The sequence below is a fragment of the Thalassophryne amazonica genome, chromosome 9 (genome assembly GCF_902500255.1).
Source record: "Thalassophryne amazonica chromosome 9, fThaAma1.1, whole genome shotgun sequence".
In the NCBI taxonomy this organism is placed as follows: domain Eukaryota; kingdom Metazoa; phylum Chordata; class Actinopteri; order Batrachoidiformes; family Batrachoididae; genus Thalassophryne; species Thalassophryne amazonica.
In genome coordinates, this window is record NC_047111.1 from 99075727 (window position 1) to 99094359 (window position 18633).

The window sequence follows — 18633 nt, forward strand, 5'->3', positions numbered from 1 at the left end:
CAATATAAAGCACCTTGGGGCAACTGTTTGTTGTGATTTGGCGCTATATAAAAAAATTGATTGATTGATTGATTGACTCTCCGTTTTCCTGGTGATGTTCTTGTGTCTCTCTATTAAGTCACGAGCGTTCTCTTCACTAACCTCTTGATGTTTCACAACTTCAGTATGAGACTCAATTTGTAGAATTCTCCCTGCTACAGAGGCTACAACTCTCTCACCTTGATCAGACATCTTGGTTGAATGAAATGATGTGGATCGTGTATCGGGATCCTGCACTTGTCACCGGGGTAACACAAAATGGGGGTGTGATCATTGGTGGGGCAGAGAAATGGGGGGTCCTGATTGGATTTTTTTTGTATCGCCCTGATTTTATTTCCACCGTTTCCAGGGCAGTAATGATAATTGATGATAGGACGAGTGAATGATTTATCAGCCCTATTTTTCCTTGTATCTCATGAGGGCTGGTTTACGAGTTTAGGGCAAATTTTTGTTGTTATATGTGATAACACCTAAGTGGATCCTTGTCATTTGATTGTTGGTTTGTATGTCATGTCATATGAATTATTTGTACCATTTGCCATTGTGTTCCAGTCACCATGCAGTTTTGGTTCTATTTAGCGTGCAGTTTTGGTTCTGTGCTATTGCATGCCGCGACCACAGTGCACGCACACTAGTGGCGACGGCACTTAGCTTAAAAAAAAAACATGGCGGGGTTTGTTTTTGCATGGCATCAGGTATGGAGTACATCATCAGGATTGTTTTTGACCTATCAGACTGTTTTTGCAAGTTAACTGAGAACAATTTTGGATTTTACTACTATTTGAAGTTCGTGTTGGACTGTTTGAAACTTCTACCTCAAGGGACCAGTGACGCACACCAAAATGTAAGTCCCTTTTCTCTTATTTATAAATTAATAAAATATCAAATGACAAGGATCTATTTTAAGTGTGATATAAAACAAATAATGAATGTTTTTTTCATTTGTGCATTTGTAAACACTCATTATTTGTATACTCTTTACCTCGCTGTGTTGCTTTGTCTTCCGTTTCCTGTCTTCACGTTTTTCTCTGTAGCATGCTTCCAAGTGTTTCTTAGATCATTGAAATGTGAAAACAATGGCTTGGATTTAAATTATAAACCTGCAGATATTTATATAACAGAGTGGGTAAGTAAAGGCTGGTTATCAAAACTTTACTCTTTCCATCTACCTTCACTTAGAAATCCCTCGCTAGATGATGGTGAAGGTCACGGGTTTGATTCCCAACACTTCCAGTTGAGGTGAGATACTTAATATTCAAGTTTCCTCGTGCATGCGTGTGTCTGTCTGATACTTTTTTCCACCTGCATTTTTTTTTATGAAGAAAATCTGTTCATGTCTTGTAAACATTTCTCAACAAACGAAAGGTTTCATCCACTTATACACAGAAACATTAAATCCCTGCTTAATATGTTGAAAATATATTATCATTCCTTGTCCTTGTTGTAACTTCACGACTGTGATTTCTCCATATTAAATCAGTGTAGTGCGCATTTCAGTTTGATTAATTGATGACTCCCTTCGTTGCTTTATCTTTGTGCAGATCCATCTCAAAATCCTTATTATTTTTAACAAAGGTGAATGAAATACCGTACATTATCAAAGATGCACTCGATGTCAAAATAAGAATAAAATCCAACTTGACATCTGTATTTTACCTGGTTCAAAATTTAAAAGGGTCAAATATAAGTCCATATCTTATCAGAAAGCTAATATATGTCATCAAGTGTCTTAAAAATAAATTGTAGCCAAAAATAATCTGTAGATAATGAGGTGATATGTCAGTAAAAAAGGAATAATAATTATCATCATCATCATGATAATTGAGTCTTCTAAGAAGCAGCATGTTTTGATGCCTGTTGGTTTGACGCATGCAATAATGAAGGTAGAACAGTGTAAGGTAGTATGCATTCAGTAGGGGCTTTTCCACTGCAGGGTATAGTACTGTATTCAGCAAGTAGTTCCCGATTTATGGAGGAACCATGCTTATTTTCCATCACTCATAGGGTCATTTTCAGTCTGTATGGGTTGGACTCTTTGGTGATTTGAGGACCACAGGAGTAAAACTTCTGAAGATGTTAGTGGACAAGAAAGTACATGAAAGTAGGACACTTTTAATTATGCAGCAATATTTCACCAACACTTTTCTGACGTCCAGACAGACCAAAGTATTTAAACTACAATAGAGTAAAATATTCTGGAGTGATGATAAAGTTTAGGTGTTGCTGAGCATTTATTGTTGCAGTTGATTCCTGTTAGTTGCTTGCTTATGGTGGCACAGTGGCTTAGTCTTAGCACTGGTGCCTCACAGCAAGAAGGTCGTGGGATCACTTCCCGCCCTTTCTTTGTGGAGTTTGCATGTTCTCCCCGTGTCTGTGTAGGTTTTCTCCAGCCACTCTGGGCACATGCTTATTTAGGGTCTGCTCCTTTCTCTGCCCCTGACCAAGGCAGCGTCTCTACATCTGGAGTTGGTCCCCGGGTGCCTTACTGTGGGTGCCCACTGATCCTAGTGGTTGGATTGTGTCTAACTGTAAACAGGATCGGTTAAATGCAGAGGACAAGTTTCATTTTGTGTGTATATATATATATATATATATATATATATATATATATATATATATATATATATATGCAGTGAGGGAAATAAGTATTTGAACACCCTGCGGTTTTGCAAGTTCTCTCACTTAGAAATCATGGAGGGGTCTGAAATTTTCATCTTAGGTACATGTCCACTGTGAGAGACATAAAAAAAAAAAAAATCCGGAAATCACAATGTATGATTTTTTAATAATTTATTTGTATGTTACTGCAAATAAGTATTTGAACACCTACCATCCACCAAGAATTCTGGCTCTCACAGACCTGTTCATTTTTCTTTAAGAAGCCCTCTTATTCTGCACTGTTTACCTGTATTAATTGCACCTGTTTGAACTTGTTACCTGTATAAAAGACACCTGTTCACACACTCAATCAATCAATCACACTCACCTGTCCACCATAGCCAAGACCAAAGAGCTGTCTAAGGACACCAGGGACAAAACTGTAGACCTGCACAAGGCTGGGATGGACTACAGGACAACAGGCAAGCAGCTTGGTGAGAAGGCAACAAGGGGTGGAAACATCATACTCTGGGGGTGCTCTTCTGCAAAGGGGACAGGACGACTGCACCGTATTGAAGGGAGGATGGATGGGGTCATGTATTGCGAGATTTTGGCAAACAACCTCCTTTCCTCAGTAAGAGCATTGAAGATGGGTCATGGTTGGTTCTTCCAGCATGGATCAGGTTTTTGCAAAAAATAAAAAGGTCGGATACTTTTCTAACAGACCTCGTAGAAATAAACAAACTCTGTAGTTATTTTCAAAAGCATTTCCTTTCAGACATTATTGGCATGAATGTCCTTCCATAATTCTGAGCTGAGCTCTTGCAGCTGGCTATGCTGCACGGCAGGATGTAATTTATAAAGAATGGAGGACGTCTCATTTTGGGAGGAAGAAAAAAACATTTTAGTCGATTGTAGTTTATTGTCTGTATTACAGCATTTGTAAGAGGTGTCATTTTATTTAAAGTGGAAATTCCTTTTGAAGTTATTAATTCCGACCGGACTCTGTCTCTGCAGAGAGCCGCGCAGCATTTGAAGCTGTGCCAACGGAACGGTTTTTTGAGTGCAACAAGACAAGAGTCCCAGTTAGTGACTTTAATCGACACAAAAGTGACTCACAATATTTTAATGGCTTTGAGAGTGATTAAGAAGCGGACTTGCCGTTTCTGAAGAGCAGCGAATCAAAGAACCAACGAGCTAGTGGATTCAAGCATTGTTTCATTGGTTCACGCTTCAAAGTGGTGTCGCGTGCAGAAATGGTTGATTACAGAGCCGCTGCAGGGTCTGTAATCAACGTAGAGGAATGATTATTTTCCCGACAAACACCCTCAAAAACAACGGCTGCTCTGAAGGACCGATAAGGGAATCGTTAAGCAAAAAAGTTATTGATATCGGTGGATCGAATCATTTCTTAACGATACTCGAAAAGAACCGGTTCTCGATACCCAACCCTAATCGTGACAGTGTTTGTCTTGCTCTTGCTCACAGTAACATGTCTCCTACTTTATTTCTTTACTTCATCGTGTCTTTCCGCAATGTGCGTCTTTTGTTTTTACCCCAGCCCTTTCACGCTCCTGTCCACTCTGGACGCTAACCGCTCTGCTCTTGTCTCTCACTCCACTGTAGGCCTCCCGAACCAGTTTACAGCACTGTGAACAAACTATGCGACAAAGCTCCCTCTCCCCGACACTATTCCCCGGTGGAGTGCGACAAAAGCCTCCTGCACTCCTCCCCCCTCCCAAACTATCACTTAAGCCTGTTCCCTGACTCGGACTTCACCAGGTATATTCCACCTTCACTGCCTCTTGCTCTCCCACATCCACATGTTACCACATTGTTCTTTTCCTTCATGCATTCAGTTTCTCGCTCACTCTCCCAACGAACCATCATGACTTTTTTCCCTCCTCTCACTTCACCCTTTTCAGTGCTCCGGCGTAGCACAAGTTACATCGCCTTATCATCCACCGACACATTGCCAGTTTTATCAAAGTTTGGTTCACACTGCAAATGAAGAAAATCAATCATGAGTCTAAAAAGTTTAATGCCCTGCAATAAGGCGGTGCTCGTGCTGCTTCTAACAGTCAAATTTAAATGGGGTAGTTGTCTTTATATATATATATATATATATATATATATATATATATATATATATATATATATAAAGAAGAATAATTCATATCAATCACATGATGTATTTTGCTCTCCAATCCATGGTTATGCTATCTGTCTGTGTCCTTGGACAAGACACTTAATTGTCCCAGTCCACTCAGCTGTAAATAGATACTGGCCTTGGGTCGGGATGTAAAATGTACTGGACTGGCGTCCCATCCATGGGGAGTCATAGACTCTTATACGCTTCACGCTGCAGAATCCCAGGATAAGCACCAGCACCAATGGGCCTCACAACCTGTTTAGGATTTGCATCTTTTCTCACTCTCTCATTATCAAGGACAGCATATTGTCATGAATATGACACAGTTAAGGCGGTAACATACATCATAGGACAGCATGTTCAGACTGTCTCAAACTCTGAAGGCCTTATTTTGATGAGAAAAAGTTAGTCACTTTGTTACTTTTACAGCCACGCCAGTCTTGAGTACTGGTTGCGTAAGTGTACAGTGGTGTCGGTACAGACTCAGATGCCATATTTTCCCAAAACAAAGCCACGCAACCAAACACAGCGCTCTCGTCTTAGTTTCTTTGTGCAGTTTCATAAAATTCAATTCAGTTTCTTTATAGAGTGCCACATCAAAACATGAGTCACCTCATGACACTGTACATAAGCACGGTCTAGATCTTACCCACCCATTCTCAGCAGTGGTAACAGTCCAAGCAGTCATTATCCAATTACTCTTCATCAAAGCGCTTAGTTTCACTTCTTAGTTTTTATGTCATCACATTAACCTCCATCCAGACTTTACCTCGCCTCCTCTACACAACACTCACGAATGGCTTCTGATTCTGGTTTCTTCAGTTCTGCTGTTGAATCTCTCTGTCAGAAACAGATGAAGACCCTTAAAGACCTCTGCAATAAAAAGTGAATAAAAAAGATTATTGCTGCAGAGTACAGTAGTAGTGGATTTTTACTTAAATTTGCAGTATATGTTGTTGTTGTTCCCTTCTATCTTGTAATATACACTTGCATTGTGCACAGGCAAACCCTGTGATTGACTGGCACTGTGAATGTTTTCAAACATTTGATGATATAATTAGGCCAAATTCAGCAAAGCATGTGTTGCCGTCCTTTTAATACAGATTTATAAACACCGTTAAACACAGGTGTTGCAGAGGTTTTGAAATTTCCCACAACAGGGGTTTTAGTTTGCCATCACTTATTTGAAGTGCTGACCAAAAGTTTTGGTGTCATCCCCCGCCATACACTCCAGTAAGTATATTATGCTGTTATATTATTATATTATTCTGTTGCATTCTGTTGTATAGTTATCATCAGAGGTTTACGTGCACTCAACATGGGCATGAATGTCATGGTAACTATGGGCCTTTAACAATGTGCAACCCCAATTCCAATGAAGTTGGGACATTGTGTGAAATGTAAATGAAACAGAATACAGTGATTTGCAAATCCTCTTCAACCTATATTCAACTGAACACACCACAAAGACAAGATATGTAATGTTCAAACTGATAGACTTTTTTGTTTTTGTGCAAATATTTGCTCATTTTTAAATGGATGTCTGTAACACGTTTCAAAAAAGCTGGGACAGTGGCAACAAAAGACTGGGAAAGTTGATGAATGCTCAAAGAACACCTATTTGGAACATTCCACAGGTGAACAGGTTAATTTGAAACAGGCGAGTGTCATGACTGGGTATAAAAGGAGCAACCCCAAAAGGCTCAGTCATTCAAATCAAATCAAATCAATTTTATTTATATAGCGCCAAATCACAACAAACAGTTGCCCCAAGGGCAGGGTGAGGTGAGGCAGTTGCCCCAGGGTGAATAAAACCTCTTTTATTCACAAGCAAAGATGGGGAGAGGATCACAACTTTGTGAACAACTGCATGAAAAAATAGTCCAACAGTTTAAGAACAATGTTTTTGAACGTTCAATTGCAAGGAATTAAGGGATTCCATCATCTACAGTCCCTAATATAATCAGAAGATTCAGAGAATCTGGAGAACTTTTTACACGTAAGTGGCAAGGCCGAAAACCAACGTTGAATGCCCATGACCTTCGACCCCTCAGGCGGCACTGCAATAAAAACCGACATCAGTGTGTAAAGGATCTTACTGCGTGGGCTCAAGAACACTTCAGAAAACCATTGTCAGTTAACACAGTTTGTCGCTACATCTACAAGTGCAAGTTAAAACTCTATGCAAAGCGAAAGCCATACATCAACAACATCCAGAAACGCAGCCGCCTTCTCTGGGCCTGAGCTCATTTGAAATGGACAGACACAAAGTGGAAAAGTGTGCTGTGGTCTGATGAGTCCACATTTCAGATTGTTTTTGGAAATCATGGATGTCGTGTCCTCCAGACAAAAGAGGAAGGAGACCATCCAGATTGTGACCAGCGCAAAGTTCAAAAGCCAGCATCTGTGATGGTATGGGGGTGTAGGTTATAGGTTTTGAAGCAGCACATGCTGCCATCCAAGCAATGTCTTTTTTCAGGGACATCCCTGCTTATTTCAGCAAGACAATGGCAAGACACATTCTGCATGTGTTACAACAGTGTGGCTTTGTAGTAGAAGAGTGCAGGTACTAGACTGGCCTCCCTGCAGTCCAGACCTGTCACCCTTTGAAAATGTGTGGCACATTACGAAGCTCAAAATACGACAAGGACCCCGGACTGTTGAACAACTGAAGTCGTACATCAAGCAAGAATGGGACATAATTCCACCTACAAAGCTTCAACAATTAGTGTCCTCAGTTCCTAAACTCTTATTGAGTGTTATTAGAAGGAAAGGTGATGTAACACAGTGGTAAACATACCACTGTCTCAGCTTTTTCAAAATGAGCAAATATTTGCACAAAAACATTGACGTTTTATCAGTTTGAACATTAAATATCTTGTTTTTGTGGTGTATTCAATTGAATATAGGTTGAAGAGGATTTGCAAATCATTGTATTCTGTTTTTATTTACATTTTACACAACATCCCAACTTCATTGGAATTGGGGTTGTATTTGAACTTTTCTTTTGCCAGGGCGGAATGATTGTACAGTGCACATCATTAATGAATTTAAGCAATTTGGTGCACAATTTAGAATTTATTTTGCATCTTCTCTAATCCAAAATAAATAAATAAAATAAATAAAAGTCAAAATTATACATACAGGCTCAAATATATACATACATTCACATATTGTAATAAGTGGTGGCAGAAGTTGTTAGCTGACGCTCACGAGGATGCAGGCCCAGTGTCACAGACCAAACGGTCCCTCCTAAAAATTGGTCCACCCTGCCTCCACTGTGCATGCATCATTTGAGACCACAGCTGCACGTCTGAAACTGACTCTCTAAACCCAAAGCAATCAAAGGGATTAATGTGATTATTAACCATCAGATGACAAGGTAAAACCTCTTAAATCATTCTAAAGTCAGTTTTAAACAGAAACAAGGCGATAATCAGTGAGTCGTTACTGACACTCTGAAATGATGTAGGCACCGCAGCAGCTGTGGCGCTCTGATCAGTCCCCTATTTTTTATTATGAAGTAATGCTGAATTTATGTGGAAATGATTGTTGTACAAAAGCTTCAGATATCTGTTGCTGAGATACTGTAGATGATGACTGGTGTGCAGCTTTAAGCAGAAACGTGATAATTGGTGAATTGCTGCTGACGCTCAGAAATGACGCTGCTGAGCTCCGAAATGATGCATGCGCAGTGAAGACAGGGTGGACTCACCCAGTGTTGGCTACACTGGGTGGGTGGAGCACACTGATGAGCATATGACATACTCAGTGTTCACTGCAGGTGGCAGGCAACAAACTACATGTAACTTATATGAGATGTGCAAGATGATGGCATTTATTGGTTTTGTGTTTTTGCTTTTACATACAGTGTCCTCCAAAAGTATTGCAATACTTATTTCACACATTTTAAATTTTTTATGCCATTTCAAATACAAAAAAAAATACAAAAATATAAATTTCTAAGATCTTCCTTAAACTGAAAGTGAATCTCTACAAATTGCTCTAATGGCCCAGTCACACGGCACTTAACAAAGGGCAATTAAGCCCTAACGAAACAAGAAATCTGGACTTTCGTGACTTTCGTTGGCATCGTTTAACCTTCGCTCAGCTTTGTTCCTGCAGTGGTCGCTTCAGCAGGATTTTTAAACTGTCGAAAAATTTGAACGAAGAGCAGTGAAAACCTCAATTCATCCATATTTTGTTTTGCTGTCATTCTTGACTTTTTTTTTTTTAATCTTTGGCTTAGTTTTTGTAACGTTAGTGTTTAGTTTGACTTTGTTTGACCAGCTGAATGTTTTCACACAGTACAGAAGCTGCTTCTGAGTGCTGCTGCTGCTACCGCTGCGTTCACATGTACCATCGAAATTACAGGGCAAACTCAGCCTGTTTGCTTGGATTTTTTATTTTTTTTATCTGGATGGGGGGTCAGCTTCAATGGGCTCAGGCACTTTACATAGGCCAAAATTAATCTTTTGTGTTGATATAATTAATTATTTTGCCACAAGCAACTGCTGAATTTGAAACAACAAAAAAGTTGTGTAATTTCTGACGGCACTTGAACGCAGCGGCAGCAGCAGCTCCTGCGTGCACTTATTATTTTTATTAAATATAACAATATGAGTGTAGGAATGACAATCCAGCCCTTCTGTACATGTGGCAACAGGTAGATGATTTAAATGATTATATAAAGAGCTGTTCTGGAAGGCAGAATTCACGTTGTGGATCAGCTGCAGCTCGTGGAAATAACTGCACATGGAGAGTCAATACGCGGCGTTCACAAGGACAAGGATCAGTTTATTGCTCTGATATATTCAGTCATCTTTACACATATTTATTCCCCCTTTTGACAGTTTTTTGTTATAAATCAATATATATAGCTTACTAACGTAATACAGTGATAGAGCAGTGACCACGGCACACCAGAGCCGAGTCCTGGAACTCAGAGATGCAGACACACACACTGTTCCAGCTGTGGCTCCAGGCGCATTTTGTTTAAAGCGTCGAGAACAACGTTAGCTTCGGTTTCATTTAGTTCCTCTTTCATCCCTTTTGCGCTCTTGCTTCGCAGGCTATTCAGTGGTAAAGCTCTTTCGTCCACCTTTTCTCAACGAATTGTGACTTTTTTACTTTTTTCCCTTTGTTCAGGAATCATCCTGTGCCGTGTGACTGGTACTTAAATTAATTAAAAATATAAAAATCAAGATGATGCAAAATAAACAAGAGTAGGTCCCTTCAGCTGCTCTGTTTTAACTCTGGGTTGCCACAGCATATCCAAAGTGGGTCTGTATGGTGATTTGCAGGGTTCGAGCCATGGTGGGCGGCTCCGGGTGGCGCCGGGCAGCCCCGCCCAGTACTGCAAATTTCCACCTGGCTCCCAGGATCAAATTGGCTGTGCTGCCCAGCACAGATTTTCTGAAAAATTAACTGAAATGTTGCTGAAAATGTACCATTTCAATTGTATTTCAAGCTTATAGAGTCATACTTTTGCTGTTTTAAACTAATAATTAAAGTAATAACAAATATGTTTCTCATTTTCTTCGTATGAAATCACAAACAGAAGAGAGTCAGCGCGTTCTGTGGCCATAGAGCTGTGAACGGGAGCCACTGGAAACAGCGTGTCTGAGAACTGCTGAACTGAAGGAAAAAAAAAAGCCGCCATGAAAAACTGACATTAATCCATGGGTTCTTCTGTATCCGTATCTGAAGATACATTCAGAAATTTGGTTTATTTTACAGCTGAAAGGCTTCGTGTTTCCAAAAAGCCCTGAGTTTGGAAAACAGCAGACGCGAGTCAGTTTTGTTTTGTTGAAAAAACAAAACAAAACTGTCAGGATGACACAAAAACTGCTGCTTCACTGGATTAAAAACTACTGTGTCATTTTTTTAAGAAAATAGTAAATGCTATGTTCATTAATTATTAATGTGTATTTAACATTTTCAGTGTTATTTTATTAATTAACTTAGACTTTGACAGAAACATTCAAAAAATAACTGATCTTGCATATATTACAACATAAATATAATTTTTTCTTTATTATTCTTGCATTCAATGCATCCAAAACCACAGAAAATGAGTTAAAATAAGGCTTGTCAAGAATGTATTAGTGCTATAAAACCATACAGCTTTGGGGGGGCCAGTGGCCTGTGGCTCCTCGAAGGTATGAGCCGCAATCGCATAAAACCCTGGTGATTTGGCACAAGTTTTACACTGGATGCCCTTCCTGATGTGGGGTTTGAACCGAGAACCTTCTTTCACTGAAACCAAGCGCGCTAGCCACTTGGACACCTCCCTGCACAGTATATAAAATTGCAGAGGATAACACAATAAAGTATTAAACCTATTTCCATTGTGGGCCTCAAAAAAAAAAAAAGAAGAAGAAATCTGGATCCCGCTCCTCCTCCAACACACAGGAGTGGTCGAGTCCACTACCCATGCCTGCACGCTGTGTTGTAGTCAGGCCTGCAGCAGAGCCGCTTTGCTTGAGGCTGCTGGACTCAGTCGGCCATGATTGCACCGCTTCCACATGCACAGTTCCTCTCCAATCATATAAAAGGAAGAGTGCGTCACCAACCCCTCACAAGTTGTCTCACATGTTGCGCACTTTCTGACTCACAGAAACTAAACTGAGAAAGGTTCAAGATGCCTGCGAAGACTCTGTGACTATTTAGAGACAAAATTTGTCGCATAAATTTTTTGTCATGCTTAAAATTCAAACGAGACAAGAGTGCCGTACTGTGACTCGCGCTTAGAGATTGCAAACCTCCACAAAATGTGAATGTATTCAGCAATTTGCCGCACCCCAGTAAAATACCACCCTTAGCACCCAAACTGGTCAAACATATTACGTGGATATTTAGTCATTAAAAATCAGTCTTTTTTATTTTAATATTTGCATCTGTAATTTAAACACCAAAATAATCATAACCAGAACAGTTTGTGTACATAGTTTACGTTGTATCTCCAGGGAATGAGAGCTTTGCTCTCACTCACTTTCATTGCAAACAGTGCACTGTAGTTTCTGCATTCACCACCAGATGGCTGTATGTTTTAAGGTTTACATTCACAATGTCTCATTTTGTGATGTGCAGTGGGGGGTCATGACCGAAATGAGGAATGATTCAATTTCACTGCCTCATTCACTGCAGATGACAGCTTATTAAACAGTGTTTTCATGCATTTTATATCTCCTTTTGACAAGTAATGACAGTGAAAACTAAGGGTCCACACTTTGTCCTCAGATTACTGTCAAGTCTAAATACATAGTTTTATGTAAGAGTAGTTTAAGTCCTGCTCCAATGTATATTTAATTATTTGGTTAAAATATATTGTGTCTCGTCTCTTATAGTCTTTTTCCACATAGTGATGCTTTGTGGATGTTGATTCAATTTTGAAACATACACAAATATGAATCATTTTTAATAAAGAATGTTAGAGAAGAGATCAAAGGACAACTCTTCTCACACTGGAAATGAAAAGATACATGGAACATGTCAGATGTGATGTCATAAGTCAAGACTGTTATAGATCAAAGGAATAGCTCTCACATTGAAAACCAAAGTGGTAAAAGGATAGCGTTTGATCGCATAAGGCAAGAATGTTAGAGAAGAGATCAAAAGAATAATGAAAAAAGAGATAAAAGGAACATGTTTGCTAGCATAAGGCATGAATGCTAGATGAGATTGTAGGACAACCTGTGTCACAATGGGGGGGAAAAGATGATCAGAAAATATTTGATGTCAAAAAGCAAGAATGTTTGAGAAGAAACCAAAGAGCAGCCCAGCTCACATTGGAAAAGAAAGATTCAAAGAAAACGTTTGGCGGAATCAAAGGAGTTACCCTCCCATAAGGAAATGGATAGAGGTAAAAGAAAATTATTCAATGTCATATAGTACGAATGTTAAAGAGATTTAGCCCTTTCACTGTGAAAAAAAAATTCATAACATGTCCAATGATGTCACAAAACAAGAATACTGTAATTGTACTTTTCACAACATTTTCAGGGTTTTTGAAATAATTTATTTAAATTTATTTATACATCTCAAAATTAAGGCCATTTGGGACCTTAACCAAGGAATGAGCTTCATCATTGCCCTTCTACTTTTTTTTTTTTTATAAAAACCTGCCACTGATTAAATGACGAATGACTGACATACGAGGGCTGTCCATAAAGTATAGGTCCTTTTATTTTTTTCAAAAACTATATGGATTTCATTCATATGTTTTTACGTCAGACATGCTTGAACCCTCGTGCGCATGCGTGAGTTTTTCCACGCCTGTCGGTGACGTCATTCGCCTGTGAGCACTCCTTGTGGGAGGAGTCGTCCAGCCCCTCGTCGGAATTCCTTTGTCTGAGAAGTTGCTGAGAGACTGGCGCTTTGTTTGATCAAAGTTTTTTCTAAACCTGTGAGGCACATCGAAGTGGACACGGTTCGAAAAATTAAGCTGGTTTTCGGTGAAAATTTTAACGGCTGATGAGAGATTTTGAGGTGATACTGTCACTTTAAGGACTTCCCACGGCGCAGTCAGCCTGTTTCAAGCTGAAAACCTCCACATTTCAGGCTCTATTGATCCAGGACGTCGTGAGAGAACAGAGAAGTTTCAGAAGAAGTCGGTTTCAGCATTTTATCCAGATATTCCACTGTTAAAGGAGATTTTTTTAATGAAAGACGTGCGGACAGATTGCAGCGTCGGCTCGCAGCTGCTGCGACGCTCTGCCACAGGAAAAACACCTCTGTTGGAAGCCTTAAGGACAAGTTGGAACATGTCCAGCTGTTAAACAATTTCTCATATACTCACTCCACTGAAAGCCATCAAAAGCCGCCTGGATTTTACAAATGGTTATCAACACGGAGGTGTTTTTCCTGTGCCGCCGCACCGCGCCGGCTGCGTCCCGACGCGCGGACCCGTCCGCATGTCTTTCATTTAAAAAATCTCCTTTAACAGTGGAATATCCGGATAAAATGCTGAAACCGACTTCTTCTGAAACTTCTCTGTTCTCTCACGACGTCCTGGATCAATAGAGCCTGAAATGTGGAGGTTTTCAGCTTGAAACAGGCTGACGACGGCGCCTGGGAGCGCTGCGCGACGTCCCACTGCGTGGGAAGTCCTTAAAGCGACAGAATCACCTCAAAATCTCTCATCAGCCGTTAAAAATTTTCACCGAAAACCAGCTTAATTTTTCGAACCGTGTCCACTTCGATGTGCCTCACAGGTTTAGAAAAAATTTTGATCAAACCAAGCGCCAGTCTCTCAGCAACTTCTCAGACAAAGGAATTCCGACGAGGGGCTGGACGACTCCTCCCACAAGGAGTGCTCACAGGCGAATGACGTCACCGACAGGCGTGGAAAAACTCACGCATGCGCACGAGGGTTCAAGCATGTCTGACGTAAAAACATATGAATGAAATCCATATAGTTTTTGAAAAAAATAAAAAGGACCTATACTTTATTGACAGCCCTCGTATAACTATTCATGCATTTCACTATTTGAAATCAGATTGTGTTCAATATGGATTTGTTGCTTTACTTAGGTCTGTGTTTGAGTCAACCATAAAACCTTTGGAAGCGAGTGTCCTTCAGTTTGTATGTGCACATCTCATGTGCTCTTGCACGTATCTCATTGCATGTCAGTGTGAGGCAGAAAGACAAAGGGAACAGGGTATCAGCCAATGCGTGCATGAACATGTGACAAGGTTCCTGTTCCATCAGAATCGAGGACAAGTGATCCTAAGTGGAGCACCATTCCCCTGTGGAGCACCAGCAGTCCTTGAGCTCTGTTGCCTGAGCAAAGCATCACAAAGGCTTTTGTCTAATCTGTTGTCGTGCATCTCTCTAAACTGAAGATGCTGAGACTCACCGACTCACCGGAGCTGATGTACTATCTGAACTGTTTGTACAGGGAACCCAGGAAGGTCGTGCTCCACAAAGGTTCCACTGGCCTGGGCTTCAATATTGTGGGTGGTGAAGATGGAGAAGGCATCTTTGTGTCCTTCATCCTGGCAGGAGGACCTGCAGACCTGAGCGGCGAGCTACGGCGAGGTGATCAGATCTTGTCGGTGAGTCCACTTTAAAGGACTTATGTAAGCATTGACAAATGTTACTTAAGAACTTCATAAGTCAGGATCCAGATTTGGGTTTATTTAATCAGCTGTTATCAAACTGGTCACTCACAGTTAATAGAAGTGTTCTAATCGCACCGTTTACATATTGCGTTCTGAGAATCCTGAGATCAGAATTTATTTAAAATGCTTCAAACATATTAACCAAATGCTGTGGTGCTGTTGTCTCAGAGATTCATGTAGACTGTAAAAGTCCAACTGCCTTTGTGTAAGTTTTGGGGGCAGTCGGTGGCGATCTGCCTTTTATTTATATTCTTAAAACAACAACACAAACCTAAAGTTTTTCTTTAATATTAACAAAGCTGTGTGAGGACAATTATGTATATCTTTAAAAAATCCTACTTTTTAGCTTTGAGATATTATGTTATTGTACTCTATTATAGCACAATCGTTGTTCCTTTATCTGTGGATCAAGCCATGTTTTGGCGCAGTAGCTCATATTTTAAATATGAAATGCATAAAAGGTTAGATTTCTTAAATAACAGTGGCATTTAAAATTTTTGCATTAAATTCATTGTTATTGCTGTTGTTAATTGAGTGCATTGAGTCACTTTGTCACTTGCACAATTTGTTTTTTCTTACTTTAAGGATACTACAGTTAGCCTCTGTTTATTTTTATTTAGTTGCAACAATCAGCAGTTTCAGCCGGAACAGTTCAAAATCACCATATCTGGGGGCCACTCATTTTTCATATACCATGTCAGAAATAACCAGCCCAGTCTAATGGGATTTTCTTTTTGGGGGGGGGGGGATACTGTCACGTTACAAGTTACATTTTCATGACATGGTCAATTTTCGGTTGTTATTTTTAACCCTAACCATAACCTCAAAGCCCCCCAACCTCACCACCACTGTATCACCTCGAATTTTGATTTTCGTGAAACCATCACGAACATGGCGGTATCACAGACTAATATATTAAATCACTTTTCATCACATTTTTGCCATGTGATTGTGCTGAAAATAACAGACTAATTTCATAGGGATATAAATACACCTCAAATCAGAAGTATTCCAGCTGTAGTACCCATGTGAGACTGAAGGGGATGAAATTGGATGGATGGAAAATCACTTTTCAAACTGTTCAACTTTACCTGTACCTTGCACAATTTTACATCATGATAAGTCAAGGAGCTCTAAGGCCGAGGACATTGTGTGCCGGCTTCCTGAGTGTAGCCTGAGGACATGATGAGGAGGTGACATTGGGCTCTATATTTGACTTGTGATTCAGGCCACTGCTACCAGCAATCTGGAGAGAAGTCAGAGCTCCTCAACTGAAGGGAAATAGATATTTAAAAAAACAAAAAACAGACCTGTCTGTCAATTTCCTCAACATATGGCAGTGAGGGAGTAATTTTTAAAGTTGGTGGCTGAGGATCTTTTCTACAAGTGACCTGGAGGAAGTCTCCCACAGTGTTCAAAAATCTTTCATGAACGATCTCAGGAACAGCTTACCAATTGCCACAGAATAATGGTTGAGAATTCTGAGCTCTACTGAGCAAGGTTGATAAACTTGGTTTAATTAAAAAAAAAGAAAAACTTTAAATTTAATGCAAAAAAAATAACAAAATAATGTGATTAGTTTAGATTTAGATTGCACGGGCCTCTGTCAGTCAGTAATGACCATGGATAAATCCTAGCTCGTGTCTACCCTGTACGGTTCATTTGCAGACTGAGCATTACAGCCACAGGCGATGCTGTATAAGTGGGGTAGACATGAGCTAGGATTTATTCTTGGTCATTACTGGCCTCCGTCGGTCAGTAATGACCATGGAATTATTGAACAGCACTCTAGAAATCTAAGTCATTATTATTATTATTATTATTAATCAAACCTTTTTCTGTGTTTCTCTTTAATTTGGGATTTTTGTGCATTTTTGTAGTGTATTTTATTACTGGCATTTATTCTTTATTATTGTAGTTTATTTTGTTTAGTGCTTTGATTTTTGGGAAAGTTATATATCAACAGTCATTATAATTACTATTATTAATAACAAACTTGTGAATTTTCAGTATATAAGTCACACCAGAGTATAAGTCACAGGACTGATAAAACTAGTAAAAAAAAAAAGCAGAACTGCGACTTATAGTCCGGAAAATATGGTAATGTTGTGAGCAGCTCTGTAGTTGTCTCACGTTCATCTGTGGAAAAGTACTGAATAATGTTGACAGTGAGACTGGCAGAGTCAGTGCCATAATCAGTAAGTTACAAAAAATAAAAATTAAGGCCTGAAACTCATAAATGAAACATGGTTTTTTGGCCTATTTTCAGCCATCTGTAGGCTGACGTATCCTGCCACTTTTAGACCAAATCAGCTTTGAAATTATGAGGCATGTGCAAAAATATCCCTCTGCCCTCAGTACAGGTTGAAAATGAGCACAAAAATAGGGTGAAGCTAAAAAAAAAAAAAAAAAGGGTAGAGGAACAACCATCCCGAGGGACAGTAATGTGAAGGACTCTATAGCATTCATCAGCTATTTTCAACAAAAAAATAAAAGTTTGACAGTCTTGGTGCAACAACACACCGACTGAATCGTTTCATGCAGGGAGCAGTGGAAATAACTAAAAGCAGTGTGTGCATGAGATCACTGACTGAGATAATGATGAGGCCACGCTGTGGGGAACAGCTGATAGGAAGTGTTTGTTCTGTCTTATTATAGCTGATTGTAAAAGTTACCCTCCCACACTTGCGCCACACTGTGCAGCAGATGAGACTGTCGCATTTAATTTTTGGCGGTATGGTGTTACATACCATGCTGATTGTTAAATCATCTCGCTACTATTGAGCAGTTCGTTTGGGTCCAATCAGCACCACCTTAATGAAAGCAGCCAGTTGATATTCCGACGACGACCTGGTTTTGAAGGCTAAGAATAACCCACTCTGTCTCTCTCTCCCAACCAACCTGTTGAGCATCTCTCTCTCTCTCTCTCTCTCTCGCTCTCGTTTGAACAGCATGTGTCACTGCACTAAACCATGAAGGAAGCCAACAATTCATATTCAAAATTGAAGCCTTGTTTATGGTTTCACACTGGGGTGTCACATGTGGGACATGCACATTAAAATAATATTATACTGGCTTATTCTCCACTGTGGTGTTCACTCAAGAGAAGAGGTCTGAATAAAAGATATTCCCTTTAAAGCAAGTGTGGCAGGGTGGTCTAGTGCATATGAATTAGCATCAGACTATCTGGAGTCCAACAAAACCTTTTGTCCTCAGTAATCATGACACACACTACATTTGACTCATATAATTATGCAATGGTTAGGTTTACTTTTTTTACATTATACTACAGATGTAATCATGAAATATACTTTTGTTTTTCTCAAGAAATATGGTTTTATTTTTTAATCACATGACTTGCTTCTTGTAAAGTTCTGACCTTATTGTAATTTTATTCCCATAGCAGGTCCCTTCAGCTGCTCCCTTGTTTTCACTCAGGGTCGCCACAGTAAATCAGAGTTGGATCTGCATATTGAATTAGCACAGGTTTTATGCCGGATGCCCTTTCTGACGCAACTCCAATAGGAACTTGACAAAAACATTAATGTATTTGGATATATAATGTAAGATTATACAAATAATGACTGTTTAACTTCAATGGTAAGAATATTTCAAGAAGTGAAAGATGGAATGTACCATTCAACGAGGCACACAGTTCCATCTTTCACCAAATGAAATATTATTTCTATTCAACAAATGAAAAAACATTCATTTGTTTT

The 18633-nt window shown here is 39.6% G+C and overlaps 1 protein-coding gene across 1 annotated transcript in view; it reads left to right on the plus strand.

The window, feature by feature from the left end:
* Positions 1-18633, plus strand: part of dlg2 (discs, large homolog 2 (Drosophila)) — a 658820-nt gene that overhangs the window by 549538 nt on the left and 90649 nt on the right. The window contains exons 14-16 of the mRNA XM_034178851.1: positions 1219-1278; positions 4264-4419; positions 14692-14848. Of these exons, the coding sequence (XP_034034742.1) occupies positions 1219-1278; positions 4264-4419; positions 14692-14848 (373 nt within the window). The remainder of the gene's footprint in view (positions 1-1218; positions 1279-4263; positions 4420-14691; positions 14849-18633) is intronic.